General features: G+C 36.3%; 1 protein-coding gene across 1 annotated transcript in view; it reads right to left on the minus strand.

The window, feature by feature from the left end:
* The window catches only part of CCDC146 (coiled-coil domain containing 146), a 78,123-nt gene that overhangs the window by 38,684 nt on the left and 22,208 nt on the right, over nucleotides 1–17,231 (minus strand). Inside the window, exon 3 of the mRNA XM_035549309.2 lies at nucleotides 532–614. Within this exon, the coding sequence (XP_035405202.2) occupies nucleotides 532–614 (83 nt within the window). The remainder of the gene's footprint in view (nucleotides 1–531; nucleotides 615–17,231) is intronic.

Below are 17,231 nucleotides of genomic sequence, written 5' to 3' on the forward strand. Positions count from 1 at the left end.
CTTACCAGACCTGTCTGATGTGACTGTGAATATCCTCAGAGTGTAAAATTCATACCTATTTAGCTGTGGAAGAGTCTTACTTTCCTTCTTAGAAACAGGCCTTTATCTTCTTCAAAGCTCTCTAATACGTTAGCTCAGCAGGTTCAAGTCTTGTTATGTTACAATTCTGGCCATATAATCTTCAAATGTATCTTTATTTTAAACTTGTGTATTATTTACTGCAGTTTGTACTTCCTTCCATTGCCACTATTATTATGTTTATATTAAAAACAAAGATATTGTCCAAACGAGCATTTATATACCCCAGATTATCTTGAATCTTTGTGTTAAACAATATTTTTTCCTCTTTCACATTCTAAGAAATCACTGTAAGAAAGTCTTAAGTGAGAATTAGGCCTCAACATTATCAGAAAATTACTTCAAAAATTAATGTTTTGGCTACTCAAAGTCTAAACAAAGGCAGAGTGTAAGTTGTAAAATCAAAAATTCACAAAGCAGGAGAAGATCCTTAGAAATCTGTAAATATTGTACCTTATCACAGTCTCATGCAGCAGGGTATACTTCGCCTTCAGCTCAGCTACTTTGGAGCCTGAGAGTTTTCCAGCAGAAAATAGCTATGGAAGGGAAACAGACAGTTATGAAATCTTCTAAGCACTAATATTTTCATTATGCTGCAACTTTTTATAACTATAGCTGGCTGTCTTTTTGTTTACTGAGTCTTTGGTAACATACCAAATTGAACACACAGATGAAAAAATGTTTATTTCTATAGTAATTCAAAGCATAAATAAAATAATATAAAGAAAGTGACTGTCATAACTACAGTGCTACCTGCACCAAATTCTCTTCTCTGAGTTTCTGTCTATATTAATATTTCATGATAATTCTGTCTTGACTTTGAACTCAAGCTCTAAGTCACCTATTGCCCACATTGCTTCCCTGGGCTTGGTACATACATACCAGCTGGCTTGTATAGGTGAAACTGAGGCTCAAAGCCTGGTTTGTGCTCAACCATCAGCAACACGGTTGTGAGGAGGAGCTTGGCTCAAGGTAGATCACCCCCAAGCCCCAGAAGGCACTGCCATACAGAATGCACTGCCTTACATACCCAGGCAGGCCTTCAGCAAACACCAGAAGCAAGCCGCTCCACCTACTTAGTTCTACAAAAAAACACGTGTGTGAGCAGCATCTTATCCATCTCTTGGGTGATTCCTCAGATGCCTTCAGGGCTGCAGTTTGGCCCAATGGCCAGTCCTTCCGGCATAAGGAAGGAAATAAGGAATAAATAGGTAATAGAATAAGAGCCCAATTTTGCCATGGGGAGAAACCACAGCAGGAATGCAATACAGTTTCCTGGGATATTTCTTTAGAAAATCTTTTTTTCCCCCTCTTTTGGTTACAAGTAAGGAGAATTAGGTACATTCAGTGAAAACACTTAAGGTGATCTGGCTCTATCAAAGTTGAATTGTTTTTACAGAGTCTGTAGCCAGCCTTTTGGGGAAGTAAGTCAAATCTGTAACTTGTATGGGAACCTGCCAAAAAATGTGGTTGTGCAGATCTCCTGAGATAAGAAACAGCAGAAAAGCTAGTGCACCACCAGGAAAAGCCCAACAGTCCTACTTCAATCCTTACATTTGACAAAGCTGCCAGGTAAACTCCTTTTCCTAAACTGAACTAAGGGCCATTTAAGAGACTCATATGTGGTCTATTCTGTAGATGCTGTTTCCTGAATACCCAGGAGAAACTGTCCATAACCAGTCCTACAGTCAGGAAGCAGAACTCAGGTGAATATATACTTCCAAAGGAAGTATATATTTTGTTGATTGCTGTTTGATTTATTTATTCTAAGATTCCCTGCAAATTATTTCAGGATAGCAAGGATGATTCCTATTTTCTGCAGGCCTGAGAAAAGAAAAGCAGATCTGTTTTTCATTTGTTTGAATGAGATTAAAGATAAGCAACTCTCAGATATTTATTGTGGCATCGTTTATGAGTTAAAGATGCTGTTCACTTAAGTTCACATTACTAACTAGCTCTGCTGTGAGAAAGAAAATACTCCCCTGTCTCGACCCAGTTATTTCTTAGCCTCATGTGGAAGTACCATTTTCCTTTTCCCATGCTCACCTTATTTATACCTGTGACTTCCAGTTCTTCTTACTGCTTAGCTTCTCACTGCAGACATAGGCCGTGCTTGACAATGTTTCCATAGAAATAAACTTACTTGTCCTTGAATGTGTGTTTTTCCTTTATATGCATAAGTTTTCTACACATCTTAACACTTAATGTCATGGTTCTGTTCAAAGCTAAGAACTCCAAACTACTAAGGCTGGTCCTACATAGTCTTGAAAACCACGTAAGACAGGCTGTATGAACAGCATAACCAGCACATCAAAATGGGGCAATGTTTGTGAAAAGTATCATCACCATACAGTTTCCATTACTGTAACTTTATCTAGAGAACCATTAGAGAACCAGCACTGGGCTACTCTGATCCAAGGATGTGTTACTGAAGCCCAGCACAGTGTTTTCTCCAAGATTATTGGGAAGGCAGAAGGGAAAGAACCGAGGAGAAGAGGCAAAGGCTTGAGAAGAATTAATCAGTTGTGGAAGCAGGGAGGAAAAGTGTGAGCCAACTGCAGAAAAATTGTATTTGTGGTGATAAAACAGGATAAGGGATGATGACCCTGATATATGGATATGCACTGTCTTCAAGCCTGCTTTTCCCACTGATGCGATAGTGAGTGATATGTAAATGAAGTGAAACTCAGAAGCTATGTTAGCTGAAACAAGTCACTGAGTGCCTAGAAAGGTGATAGCAGTTGTGAATACTTCCCTTACACATTTCTATCATGCTGATGAACAGTAGATTTCCAGTCCCTGAATCCACTGCCTACTGATAATAAAATCACAGAATCACAGAATCACAGAATCGTCTAGGTTAGAAGAGACCTCCAAGATCACCAGTCCAACCTCTGACCTAACACTAACAAGTCCTCCACTAAACCATATCACTAAGCTCAACATCTAAACGTCTCTTAAAGACCTCCAGGGATGGTGACTCAACCACTTCCCTGGGCAGCCCATTCCAATGCCTAACAACCCTTTCGGTAAAGAAGTTCCTCCTAATATCCAACCTAAACCTCCCCTGGCGCAACTTTAGCCCATTCCCCCTTGTCCTGTCACCAGGCACGTGGGAGAATAGACCAACCCCTACCTCACTACAGCCTCCTTTAAGGTACCTGTAGAGAGCGATAAGGTCGCCCCTGAGCCTCCTCTTCTCCAGGCTGAACAAGCCCAGCTCCTTCAGCCACTCCTCATAAGACTTGTTCTCCGGACCCCTCACCAGCTTCGTCGCCTCTCTCGAGCACCTCCATGTCCTTCTTGTAGTGAGGGGCCCAAAACTGGGCACAGTACTCGAGGTGAGGCCTCACCAGAGCCGAGTACAGGGGGACAATCACTTCCCTAGACCTGCTGGCCACACTGCTTTTTATACAAGCCAGGATGCTGTTGGCCTTCTTGGCCACCTGAGCACACTGCTGGCTCATATTCAGCCGACTATCAACCAGTACTCCCAGGTCCTTCTCGGCCAGGCAGCTTTACAACCACTCATCTCCCAGTCTGTAGCTCTGCGTGGGGTTGTTGCGCCCCAGATGCAGGACCTAGCACTTGGCCTTGTTGAACTTCATACAGTTGACCTCAGCCCATCGGTCCAGCCTATCCAGATCCTCCTGCAGAGCCTTCCTACCCTCGAGCAGATTGACACATGCACCTAACTTGGTGTCATCTGCAAACTTACTGAGGGTGCGCTCAATCCCCTCATCCAGATCATCGATAAAGATATTAAAGAGGACTGGCCCCAGTACTGAGCCCTGGGGGATAAGACTGGAATGACAACAGGTATCCACTTGGACCTGAAATTAAGGTTGTGCACAGTAAGTGGAGAATGAACAACAGCTGTTTTTCAAACAATACTGAAGACAATCTTATTTTAGAGCCACTATTCAATGGACAATGTAAAGGAGAGAGTCCATGTTGCTTGCCATCAGGAGGCCATGAAACATCCCATTTCCAGCTGGGATGACTTGGGTTCCTACTATCTAGAATGGAAATAGGGCCAAGAAATTGCCTGTCCCTCTATCTGCTGAAAAGGCTACCTGCAGCCCTGAAGTAAAGCTCCTTTTGTGGCCATGGAGTATCCTCCAGCTCAATGGCAATGGCAGGAGCAGGCAATACGGAGGATGAAAGGCTCAGGCAGAAAGATTTTATTTTTCATATATAGCGCATAATCATGCAGGGTGTACACATTGTACTAACCCGTTGTTAGTACAAGATTTTATAGAAAAATATATAATAGCTGGGAAACAGCAAATTTATTCTGCCGACTGTAGGTGGATGCCACCGGCATAACCAAGGACGAGCTAAATTCTAATACATGAATGCAAATGCTGAAACCCAAACATAAGTATGGATAGAGTCACAAAAGACAGTACTGCCCCTTTGTACCTAAGTGCACCTCTTCTTGGACCAGCTTTAATGCTCTTACCCGCTTTAGGACTAGATTTTCACTGTGTTTCCAGCAATTAAAGTGAGACACCTAAGTCATACATCCATTACTTTGCTAGTCTAACTAAACACCTGTAATTCTTTCTTTAGACACTTGTGACAAATGCCATCAAATGACAGCCAGCCTACTTGAAACAAGGAGTTTCATTTAAAGACAGGGAAAAAAAAAAAAGCAAAAAAGGTACCATTTAAATATACAAAAGTCACCTAAATCTACCCTTCATTACAGACCTTCACATGGGATTTGCTGCTGAGCTCAGGAATAGCACAAAGCCAGGTTACCTTCATTTAACCAGCAGAATTTTAGGATGTTGTTTTCTGTGAGCTAATTTTTCACTGTGTTTCTACCAAACTTCCTCTTTCTCAGGAAATGTGTTATCCCTGTTAAATCTCCTCATTTGAACACAAACACAAATTACTGTGCATTTCAGTGTTTTTTCATCATATGCATTGCTAAATTGGGGGTTTACCCAATGACAAGACATTTCATGGGTTTAACTTTAGTTGAAATGATCTTGCATTCAGGCAAAGTTTAAGTTCAAAGTAACTATTCAGTAACTATTCTAGCAATTTTTTTTTCTGCATCGCTTATTCTCAGAATATTTTACTCTTTATTACATAGTATGGAAACAAACACATTTGGCCTTCTTGGCTTGTAATCATAGACCTTGCATATTGTCTGTCTGTGGGGACACACTTCTGCCCCTGACATTCCATTCCAGGTCATCTCCTCACATATCTTTTCTATTTTTTTTACAAGGACAAACATCTTATGATGGAGAACAATATAATCCACTAACTACCTCTTTGAGTCATCAGAATAGCATGTGGAAAACTATAATCTAAGGGCAAAGATCCAGAACAAATCTTTGTTCATGAGGATAATTTTTTACTTATATAAACTGACTTAAATAGGGTTACTTGCAAGAGTGAGAATTATTTTCCTTAGCTAAAGGCTGAAACATTGAATCTCACCATAAAACCTTCAAATCAAAATACATATAAATTTGCCTTTTGATTTTGTTTACATCAATTTGGCTTTAGAAGAAACTGTTGAAATCAGAAATTAAATCATGTCATTAAATTTATGTGTCTGTGCTTACAATGGATTTTGTCCTGAATAGTTGATAGGATATAACAGGTATTCTCTTTCTACTCTTTAAAAAAAAAATGTGGTAAGGCTAATACAATTAACAACAACAACAACAACAACAAAAATTAGACTAATTTAGCTGAAACTTAAGACTCTGAACTGATTAGTCAGTATACAGCTATAAGAAATACATTGTAGACAAATCCAGACTTATCTCTACATAAAACTGAAGAAAAAAATCTACTATTTTTGACTTTACAGATTGCACAGATAACACAACTGTGGAAAGGAAGAAGCCTATATTAATATACATACATCAATATGAAAGAACTTTTTGTAGTATCTTGCAAGAAAGAACAGTTTACAACAGGCTCTGTAATTCTTAACTGAATGACGTGTGTGTGTGTGTGTGAAGGAAAAACATGTATCCCTGTATCCATATTTTCTAGACTTTACCTGAAAATACTGCCATGAGTTCTGAAGGGCTTTTATCTGCCTGTTAATTTTGTGCAAATAGTCCTCCTTTTGTTGGCTCACAGACCTACTCTATTCTGAAATCAGGGACATAGGTAACATCTCTAATAGGACCTATAAAGCACTATAGTGTATGGTAGTAATTATACCTACGTCAAGACTTACACTAGTGTAAACGCTAAAAAATCAACCAGAAATATTAAACCCATATATTGAATTTATGGATGTCAGCTGCCTCTCTAAACTACAGGTTTTGCATTTGGATCTCAGAGAGCTATATAAAAATTCTTGTAACCAGATGCCATAATATACAACAATTGTACAGCTTTATTACTCAAGTTCAGCAGTAGATTTATTTAAATATCACAAGCTAAATTGGAACTGGAATTCATAAATATTTCTTTTTACCTCTATTTCTGAATGTTCACAATGGATGAGTCATCTTTTCCTTTGAGAGTTTGTCTAACATGAATTAGGCTCACCTTTGCCTTTACAATCATAAAAGGCATGTTTTTACACATGACATGTAACACATTAATTCTTAAAAGGCACTAGAGACAAAGCACAAAACTTTTATTTCTCTATAGCTAACTGATGTTGGCTATGGACACAGATGGAGTATAGATATTGCTCTTTTCTGTCATGATTCTATGTCATGGTAAAAAAATGCTAACAGGTTAAATACACAAGTAAATACAAATCCTGAGTATACACACACTTTATTTCATTAATCTGCATCTACACTCAGATTCAAGAACACCTACTCCATTTCATTTGATCAGTAAGAACTGAGGCACATGATCTGACACATTGCCATAGCAGTGCAAATGCAGAATAGCTCAGCTACATAATTAAAATATGGATCTGACATTGATTTGATGATCTTAATTTTGTAAAAATGCTTGTTCCTAATATATCTATCAGTGGTTAAATAAAATCTATATTATTTCCACAATATTCATTATAAAAAGCACATAGAGTCATTAACACAACCTTGTTTTAAAATGCAGCATAATGCAAGTTAATTTCAAAAAATAATAATTGAAATGGTTTAAGTGAATTCTCAGTTCCCTGATGCTTTTCACCTCATCCAGAATAAATTTGATCTTGCAGGCAAATTTTTTGTATAAAATTATTAAGAAAGCTTAGCAGTACATACTACTGAATTATATTATCAAAAGATGGACTTTCAACAAAGAAATTACAGTTTCTCACATTTCATCCCAATGGCAAAATAAAGTTAATCACTGGTTTAAATAAGTAGTAGTCCACCTTACAATGATCCTGGTCTAGTAGCATTTACAAAGAAAGACATCAAATGTTAGCATTTCAAAGATAAAAGCAACTTTAATGTAGCCAGAAAGGAACACAGATTCTAATATAAGAAGGTCTTAATGATAGTTTGGAATTGTCTGACTAGCACTCAATAAATGGCCATAAACGCACAACCTCCAAAGATACGTAAGACACTCTGTGCTAAAACATACTGTGGTTGAAGTGATGTATGATAACAGCTGTGTCCATAAAATATAAGGAAAATAAAAGTAAAGAGAGCTAAATTTACAGTACAAGTTAAAGAGTGTATGCAATAGATAAAGTCAACCAAAGAAATCAAATAAAGCATCAGTAATCAATGGAGCTAGAAATAATAGTGATTTTAAACAAATTTTAGAAAAAGTAAAAGCTGTGGTTCAGGTGTATGTGTACTGCAACATCAATATAGTAAATTCTAAATTAAAGTTGTAGAAAAGGCAAAAACATCCAATAATCACTTTTTTATGCTTGAAAAATAGCAGAGAGAGATCTGTACCTCCCGACTCGTCACTAGAACAGGTAGAATGCTATTTGTTGTAGAGAAGGATGTAAAGATGCTAAATTTAAATAACATGAAAGATGTGAAGATGCTAAACCTTTTCAAATCAGTCAGTCAGGTCAGAGCCTAATGTTTCTAAAAGGAATTAGCTAAAGAGCTCTCTGAGCATTATGCATGACTGAAGGCACTACATATGACAGGAATTCACATCTGAAAATAATTTTTTTACTCCTCTGAAGAATTCTAAACCAAGTTCATAATTGGAATGTAAAAAGTCATATGGACAAATAGTCTTAATCAATCAATTCAATATTTATAATTTATAATTTATATAAGACCATATGAAATAATAAACACCAATAAATATAAATTATAAGTTAATATTAATAAATATAAACATTAAGTAATAAATATAATGTGTAAAATTAATAGATACACATGACAGAAGCCTGTATGGAAGTAGAAGTCCTGTACAAGGTATTTAACGCCCCAGACATTCAGAAGAGGTGCCTCACAGAGAACATTGATGTCTTGTATAAATGTCTTTATTCAAGTCCCCAGATTCCTGTGAAGCCTAGCGCCAAGAGTGTTGCCAAGATTATTCAAAACAAAACAAGAGAAAAAAAATCACAAAATGGTCCATCTTGCACTAATTTCTAATAATTGCAACATGGAAATTCAATATTACTAACTTGCTTTATTATTGGCTAAAATACTTTAGTTTAAACAACATATGTTTGAATAAAATGTGTTAATTAAAACAAAACAAAACAAAAAAAAAACACAAAACAGTATACCTTGGTAGCAGTGACTGTAGGTTAGTATTAGAGTTTCCAGGTGTCAATGTTAGGGAAATAAGCTTACAAGTTAGTTCAAAGAAAGTTATCATTAGTTACTTTATTTGTGTGTTCCTCAATGATAAAATAGACAACAGTATTTGCATATAAACATTTCTAACTTAAGGTTTTGATCATTTTATTTGGGTTTGTTGCATCTGCATTAGCAACTTTTCTATTTAAAAAAATCTGCGTACAAGACTAAGCTCCCATGTTTAAACAAGAAGTTACAGTTCATTCCTCCACCCCAAGATGCACTCATAGTTTGCTTGTAAGACCTCCCATTGCTGCCGTAATTAAAATGGTAGTTCTCTTTAGTCGAACTAATGGTCTACATTAAAAACAAGGGAAAGAACGAGTTTGAAACTGGAGTGGAGAGGTGGAAAAAAAGAGCTTGTGAATGACAATTGAAGATGCTTTTTTTCAGCCCTGTGTTAGTTCTCTGGAAAGAATTGAGATCACTTGGTTATACTGGCAAGGGTGAATCTCAAGTCTGGAGTTTGGCGTATTGTCAGGTAAATATTCTGAAATTGTTGAGTCTTCCAGTCCCCATCTACATCAATTATACAGACCATATTTTGCTTTTCTCAGCTTTTATTTCTCATTTTACAATTAACTGCGACTCCATATATTTTTAAACACACTCTAAATTGTTAGATCATCTGGGTAAACTAAAATAAATTTTCCCTATCTAAATGGAGAATTATTGGAAAGTTGGACAAAGATTTGGCTGCGAGTAGATGGTTGCTTGGAAACATCTTTCTGCTATTTTCCCTGTACTCCCATAAATGTAATTGCATAAAAAGTATGAAAGCATGTATCTGATTACTGGATTTACCTGTAACTTTCCCTTTTAGGTTTTCTGTTATGTTAATTTTATAGTATTGTTACCCTCTATTTTGCTTTAGCTCTATTTAACTGATAAACTTGTTCCATTCCATTGTGCGTAATTTTCTAACTTTGTTACATTTTTGCATGTTACCTCACTATCTGAAGCTTTGATTTTCTCCCAGAAAAACAATACAAAACAAATTTCTTTCCTTCAGTCAGTACCTCCAATTTTCTTCGGTTTCCTTCAGTCACTTCAATCTAGTACTACATAATCGTATCTTATGATAAAGACTGCGGAAAAAGATTTTGCTGAAAAGGGCAGGAACCCTTTAGGTCCAGTAATCCATTAGTAAAACAGAAGAATACTTATGCTTAAATAACAAAAAATACTTCTGCTTAAATGACTGTTCTGTACCCCTGCATAACTTTACCCAGTGTCCACAACAGCAACAAGTTCACATTTACTGTCTAATAGCTTCTCATCAGAGCCCTCCTGAACATCTCTTGCAGAAAATTCCAAGACAAAGTGAACACAGTCTGAGATTACATACAGTCTTTGCAGGATCCCTGGGAGTTCTTGCATATCCTTTCAGCTTGACTTCAGGTCCACTAGCCTCTGGACAAAGGATCACAATATTTTTTTTTCTGACACAGGAAGATGGATGTAGATGAGATGTTGATAAGAAAAGTACGTCAGAATAGGCATGGGAATTAAAACCATGGAAGCAAGAGGACCCACCTTGTACCTAAGGTGCTCTTCCATGTGATCAAAGCTAGAGAAGTCCATCCCTAAGCACATCAGCACCTCCCCACTAGAATTTTTTCTATTTTAACAGATTACATTAAATGCTTTTTGGCAGTCTGCTCAAAGCAATACACCATATAACTCATCTGTGATTTCAAAACAATTTTTCTGTAACTCCAATATCATATAAGTAAGAACTATAAGAACTTCTGACTTTTCCGGTTTTGAATTTCAAGGCATTTTAAACCGCTTTCAGAATTCTCCAGAAATGAATGAAAATAAGCCAAATTTTAAGCCTAAAAAGATTATGTAATCTGAATATTTAGCTGAATATCTATCTCACATGTTTTAGGAAAAAATGCATCAAGAAAAGCACAGAAGATAAATATAGCCATTACCAAGACAATGGTGATTAATATCAACTACTCATAATCATTAAAAAAGTGACAAATTTGAAGGTTTCCTAGAAAAGACTTAATTTCAGCATTCTGTAAAACCTCTGCATTTCATGGAAATGATGGAGCCAACACATGTTTCTAATAATGCTTGTAGATGTTGCAGAATAACTAAAATGCATTCTAAGCTTTAGTGGGATAATACCACTTTCCACCTCTTCATTCTGGGCTGTAGGTTGTTTAGTTACAGCAAGACATTGTGAGTGCACTTACTGTTTGTTTAATGCATAGAATAACCCAATGTTTTATATATATACATATATATATATATATATATTTAATTTCAAACATCTAAAAATCTCCTCAAACAAGTATTTTGTCTCATAATAGGAGACAACAGAAAAATATCCAGGGATTAATATATTTTATAGTTTGTGTATATACAGGATTTAAGTATAGTATTAACCACTTGGCAAATGGTTCTTCTTGCCAGTCTGCTGTGTGAGGTTTGGAATCTTTTCTCTCTGTTGTTTATTTGAAGAGCTTTTCTTACCTCCTTTGGATAATATTTAAATGCTTAAACATTTAGGGAAGAAAAAAGGATAAATGTTCCACTTTGAACAGAAAGCCCTATATCTCTGTCAAACTCCCCATTTAGTCCACAATGTTTGGACATTTACTATATTGCTCAAGTGTTTCTTAGTGTGGGGAGAAAGCAGCAGTGTCTCCCACTGAGTTTGATATCGCAGGAGGGAACTGGTACAAGCACGCTGAACCCATGCTATGACTCTTGGTTTTTATCCATATTGCTATCAGTCTCCAAATAATTCATTTCCTTCCTTAGAAGAAGTGAGCTAGGGATATTTGCTGGAATTTGGCTTGTCTGTGTCTGTGTTTGATACCTCCAAATTATCTAGACATAAACTTGGACCCATGACAACGCACTAGGTGAACTGAGGCTTTTTCCTCGGTTTCAGTCCAAAGATCAGAACATGTTTACAACTGAGCTTGCACTTGTGCTAAACTGTGCAGAATGGAGCTCAGCTTGAACATGCACCACTGTCTACACATAAGAAGTAAAGGCTCTAGCTCCTTAGCATCACTGTTGCCATCAGCTAAAACTGAGGGTGATATGTTAACAATAAGAGGAAGAAAATATGTGGTATAATAACTTGGCTTCTAAATGGCTAAACAGAATAATTTACATTGTTCTTGGTTTCTGACTGAAACTTTCCATGACTTCTCATTAATTCTGAAGATCATGTCTTGGATATTTCAAGATGGGGCATCCAAAAATGAAGGAACAACATTGAAAAAACTATACAGGTAGTAATTTTCACCTTTGTGGCAATCTATTTATCCTAAAAACACAAAACTGCCCTAAAAACTATCAGTCCAGATGTCAGAGAATGCAACATTTGTAAGGACTTCTATGACAATTTCACCTGACACCTGACAATTTCACCTAAAAAAATGCACAGAAAAATTTTTACATTCCTCAATATTTTTGCCCCAGTTTTTGATGTATGCACCTCAGTACCACAAGACAAGATGATTCCTCAGAATACAAAACTCACTGCTGGAATCAGTCGCTAAGAAAATTTACATCAGTGTTGGAAAAGGGATGAATCCTAAACCATTTAGAGCCAAACCCAACTCCAAGTGCCATCAACAGATAATCAAATATAACTATTTTATGGTTTCTAGATTTGAAAGAAAGAAAAAAAAAAACAAAGAAAACAAAACAAAACAAAATGAAAAAAAAAACCTTTCCAAGTTGTTTGGTTTTTATTTTTTTAAACCAATTAAAAAAAAATGCTAAAGAGTAGTGTGAATGACAAGGGTCCTACTTACCAAATGGCCTTACTTTTTACAGCAATGAAATTTGGTCCAACTTATGACTAGAAAATTAGGTGAAAATTTCCACAGTCCTAATCCCATTTTCTTGCAACTAAACTAGGATTTCTCACCAAGGCATTCTTTTGAAACATAAGATCAAGATCAAGCTCTTTTTAAATCATACTACTTCAGAAAACAGTTTTCCATGTAAAGGAAACAGTGTAATATCCAATTTGGCCATACAAGGTAGGTTCTCTCCGCATACACTCCAGGTCATTTGTAAAGGTTAAATGTTAAGGAATGAAAGCAATTATTTCAATCTTTTTATTTTGGTTGTATTTTCTACTCTATGCAGAGCTGTTAAATATATATAAGTCATTCTTTGCACTTTCCAGAATGTTTACATAGTTTTTATTACAACACATAGTTATGCAAAAAATAAACTCCAAGTAATAAAGGAGAGGCGTAGAATCCTAGGAAAACTAAGGCTGGGAGGAACCACTGGATGCCATTTGGTCCAACATCCTGTTCAAAGCAGGGCTTGCTTCAAAGTTTGAAAAGCTCCATTTTTAACTTCCTGATGTTTTCCATGGTCATCATTTCCAATCCAAACACTTCAAACTAGCTTTCTATTATCTCCTAATGTTTATGATGAGCTTTTAACAAGGTGACATGTACATTTGTATAAAATCACATTTATGTGTAAATCTCAGTTCCCTTATAAGTGCTATTTTTAGGGGAACAACAACAACAACAAAAAGTTTCTAAGCTATTTTTATTTGGAAGCTGAAATAATGCAAGTATTTTTATTTGGAAACTGATATAATGCAAAAAAGATTTTTTTTGTATGTCATGAAGTGATTCACAAATTTGGACCTCTTTCTTATTCCAGGAAACCTTAAAGTGTCTTGAATAAGAAGATAGTTTTTAAGTATAGCATATCATTATTTCACAAAGTGAAAGGCATAAAATTTATGATTCCTTGAACTTTGTCATCTAAAGGAAAGTGACTTGGTTTCATTGGTTCCAAATTAAAAAGACAGTAACTCAGTAGATGAAAGTCAAGCACTAAAAAGATTAACCTGAAAAATGATTAATAGCTACAAGGAGTCTTTTATACCAACAGACCACTGAAAGTGTCAGTCTGCTACGAAGTATTTCACATAGAAAAGCTATATGAAGATGATGCTACATAAACCAGACATCAGTGAGTATGGGGGTAAAGCAAAGGCATAAATGGAATACATTAATGTACCCAGTTACAGCAGATAAAGCACTGTATTGCCCTATATGGGATTTCTACAGATTTGTTATTTTAATCATGGATGGATCAGCCAGACATCCTTTAATGAAAAATAAACTGCTGAAAAGCCTTCTAAAGCTAAAAAATTATAACTAGGAAAAATAATATCATGAATTCTCTCCTCAGGCATAATTCATAACAGCAATTTGTACCCCAGTTCATGGGGGAAAGAAGTCCCTGCATGGAAAATATCAAAATCAGCCACCATAGAGATGATACAATGGGTCAGAAAACATTGCCTCCAGCAGTCATTTGTGTCTCACATGGCTCAGTAAAAGGGGGGATACAAGACTAGTAAGGTAGGCATTTCAGGGAAGGAGACAGCTTTCTTGTCTACTTGTCCATAAGTCTTGAAAGGAGCATACAGACCATCCAGTACAGTCTCACACCAGCTGGTTTTATTGGAGCAGAGTTTTGCAGGAATCAAAAAGGAATTTTCCTAAGACAGCAGGGAGAGGCTTTTGTCTTTGCTGTCATCACTCTTAGAGTGCATTCTAGTTTATTTTCTCCACATACTCGACTAACTATGAGGTCTTCCATGGCTATAGATAGATGAAAATATTCAGCAGTAAATTCTAGATTTTCAGCAGGCAGTTCTGCTGATGTTGTGGAAGAATAGAGATACAGGAACTTAGTTTCATGGATCTCTTTCTTTACGTATATGGTCCTTGCCTTAACAGAAGGAGTGATATTCTCTGGCCACATGAATTTGGTAGGAAGTACTACATTTACATTTGTTTATATAAATATGATTTCTACTGCTTATACTCTCTGTTAGTGTCATCTTTTTGCCTGTTATCAGAATTTATACATAAAGCAAAGACCAATTTAATTAGGTAAGGGAATATAAGTTGCTCTCTGTAATCTGTATATGAATAATATCAAGATATATAATATCAGTAATAATATATAATATCAACAATATTCAATAAAGAATAATATCAAATGAAATAGGACTGCCTGCCTTTTTGTGTTCTGATTTGTTCTCCTAGACACGAGGGAGTTGAACAGGCAGTAATAGGATCTAGCAGGCTACATAAAGACTGCTTTCATAAAGAATGACTACTGTACTAATAAAGTAATCCATCAAAAAGAATCTTAAATCAGAATGTGTTTCTAGGAGAGAGTTCTGGCATATATCCCACGTTGTGAGAAAAACCGAAGATGAATCTATCTACTTTTCATCCTCGTTCCCAATATCCTGCTTCCACAGAACCACTGAGGTCTAAAAACCACACGAAAATATTACTGCAGAAGCTGAATCTTAACACACCTCACCTCTGTCACCAAAGTGATTTATGTGAATGAGCTCACACGTGCTTCAGGTTTGTTCATATCTACTATTCAAATTGCTTAAATAAACCCCAATATTTTGTAGCAACTCTGCTGTAGGAGATGCCAACTCCCAGCATAATGCCAGAATCAGATGGCAAGCTGTAGTGTTTTGTCTTAGTCACCAGTTAAATGAACATCTGCCTGCAGTCTTAACTTTCTTGTTTTCTGTTTGACCTACATTCCATGATATGCCAGAAAAAACCTTGCTCTAAAAAATCATGGGAAATGGTTTGTTCTGTGTTTGATAAACGTTGAATAAACAGTCCTAAGACAAGTTTGTTAAACCAAAATATATTACTTCTTTAACCTTGCAACCACCGGGTAGCTCTGGGAACAGAATTAAAATCTTCAATAGAATTTGAGAATATCATAAGCTCTTGGTTGCTTTCTTTATCGTTAGGAAAATATGTCTGTAAGATGAACATCTCTTTTCAGTCAGAAAAAGTCTCTTTTTCCATAGAAGGAAAAACAATTTCTTAAAGAGAAGACTAAAGGAGACTAAAAGCTACAAGAAGGAGATCTTTAACCAATGAAAAAATCTTGACAGAAGATTCTCACTTGTGGTCATCAGATGTTATTCAGTTAGACCCTTTCACAATTGGGAAAAAAAAGGCATTAACGGTTGTTTTTTTGGGTTTTGTGATTACTTAACTACTTGAAGTTGTAAGTATTATACAGAACTCCCTAGGGCTCTAGGAAATCCCCATCTGGGAAGAAATACGTTGTTTATAAGTAAACTTTCCAGTTCTCAGTTTTGATCTGGTCCTTATTTCTGCTATTATTTACTTTTGCCATTAGTTAAGCTACATCAGCATATTACCGTGTAAGATTGCTCAGTGGCCCTTCTAAGGTCAAGGACTTGTGAAAATCTCAGTTTTGAAAGTTTGCTTCATTTATCCTGAGGAAGATAAGAGGCACAGATCACAAAAAAAAGGCTGTGGCATACTATTTTGAAGAAAGAACAGAAACGAGCCAAATTGTTGAGAATGGACATTCCCTGACAGAATGGGAAGAAAGACTGGTCCTCAGTTACAAGACTTCTCAATGTGGAAGAAGCATACAGATACTTGATGGAGGAATGGGTCCTTCAGGCTCCAAACAGACTGCTGAGAGCATAGCAGCAGAAAATCAGGCTAATAACAGAATCAGGATGACGGCAGAGCATCTCACGACTACAAAAATCTTAACCAAAGGAGGAAGTAAAGATCCCAGAACAAAGGGATATAAGGGAGCAAGGAATGTATGTCTGAAGTCAAAGATGTTTGAAAGGCTTAGATATCCCATGTTACTGTCTGAACTTCCTTTTCTGTGTCATTCAGCATCGCTAGAAATTTCTGCCTTCCCTGAAGTCACTCGGTCCTGATGATACCTTCAATGCAGCACAATAGTTACATAATAATACTTGATACGGATTTAAACATTCCAAGGCAACTCATAAGATGCAGTCTACCAAATATAATAATTATTAATTTTATGGGTACAAAAGTTTGTCCAATCCTAGGTCACACAGCAGCTCATTGTAAACTGAATGAACAGCAGTGTGTGTGGGGAATATGGTTTCCCAAATAAAAAGGATTTAGGAACTCTATTGTATTTCTAAAGATCCTCAAAAAAAGGCTGGTATAGCTTTACTCAGTTTGGCAATAGCAGCCATACAGGAGAACAAGGCTCTGTAAATACCTGATACAAGGATATAGGTTGCTATCAAGCAGATGAAAATTTAAACATTTTATTCACAAATTAAAAATGTGCATTTCATCAACTGCTAGAAACATTTCAGTTTCATTTCCATTTGATGCATTTTTAACAAAATCAAAGTGATGTCAGTTCTTTACACCTGCATTGCAGTCCAGGGTTGATCTTTCACCTCACTGCTGGGGAGCTGGACAAAGACAGATTCAAAACCCATCTCCCAAGAAAGTGCACAAACAATAGTACTATGGGGGCATCTGAAGGAATTGTTGTAGCAGGTTAGACAAGTAGTAGGTTTTTTTTGTTTGTTTT

The sequence above is a fragment of the Cygnus atratus genome, chromosome 1 (genome assembly GCF_013377495.2).
Source record: "Cygnus atratus isolate AKBS03 ecotype Queensland, Australia chromosome 1, CAtr_DNAZoo_HiC_assembly, whole genome shotgun sequence".
NCBI classification, from domain to species: domain Eukaryota; kingdom Metazoa; phylum Chordata; class Aves; order Anseriformes; family Anatidae; genus Cygnus; species Cygnus atratus.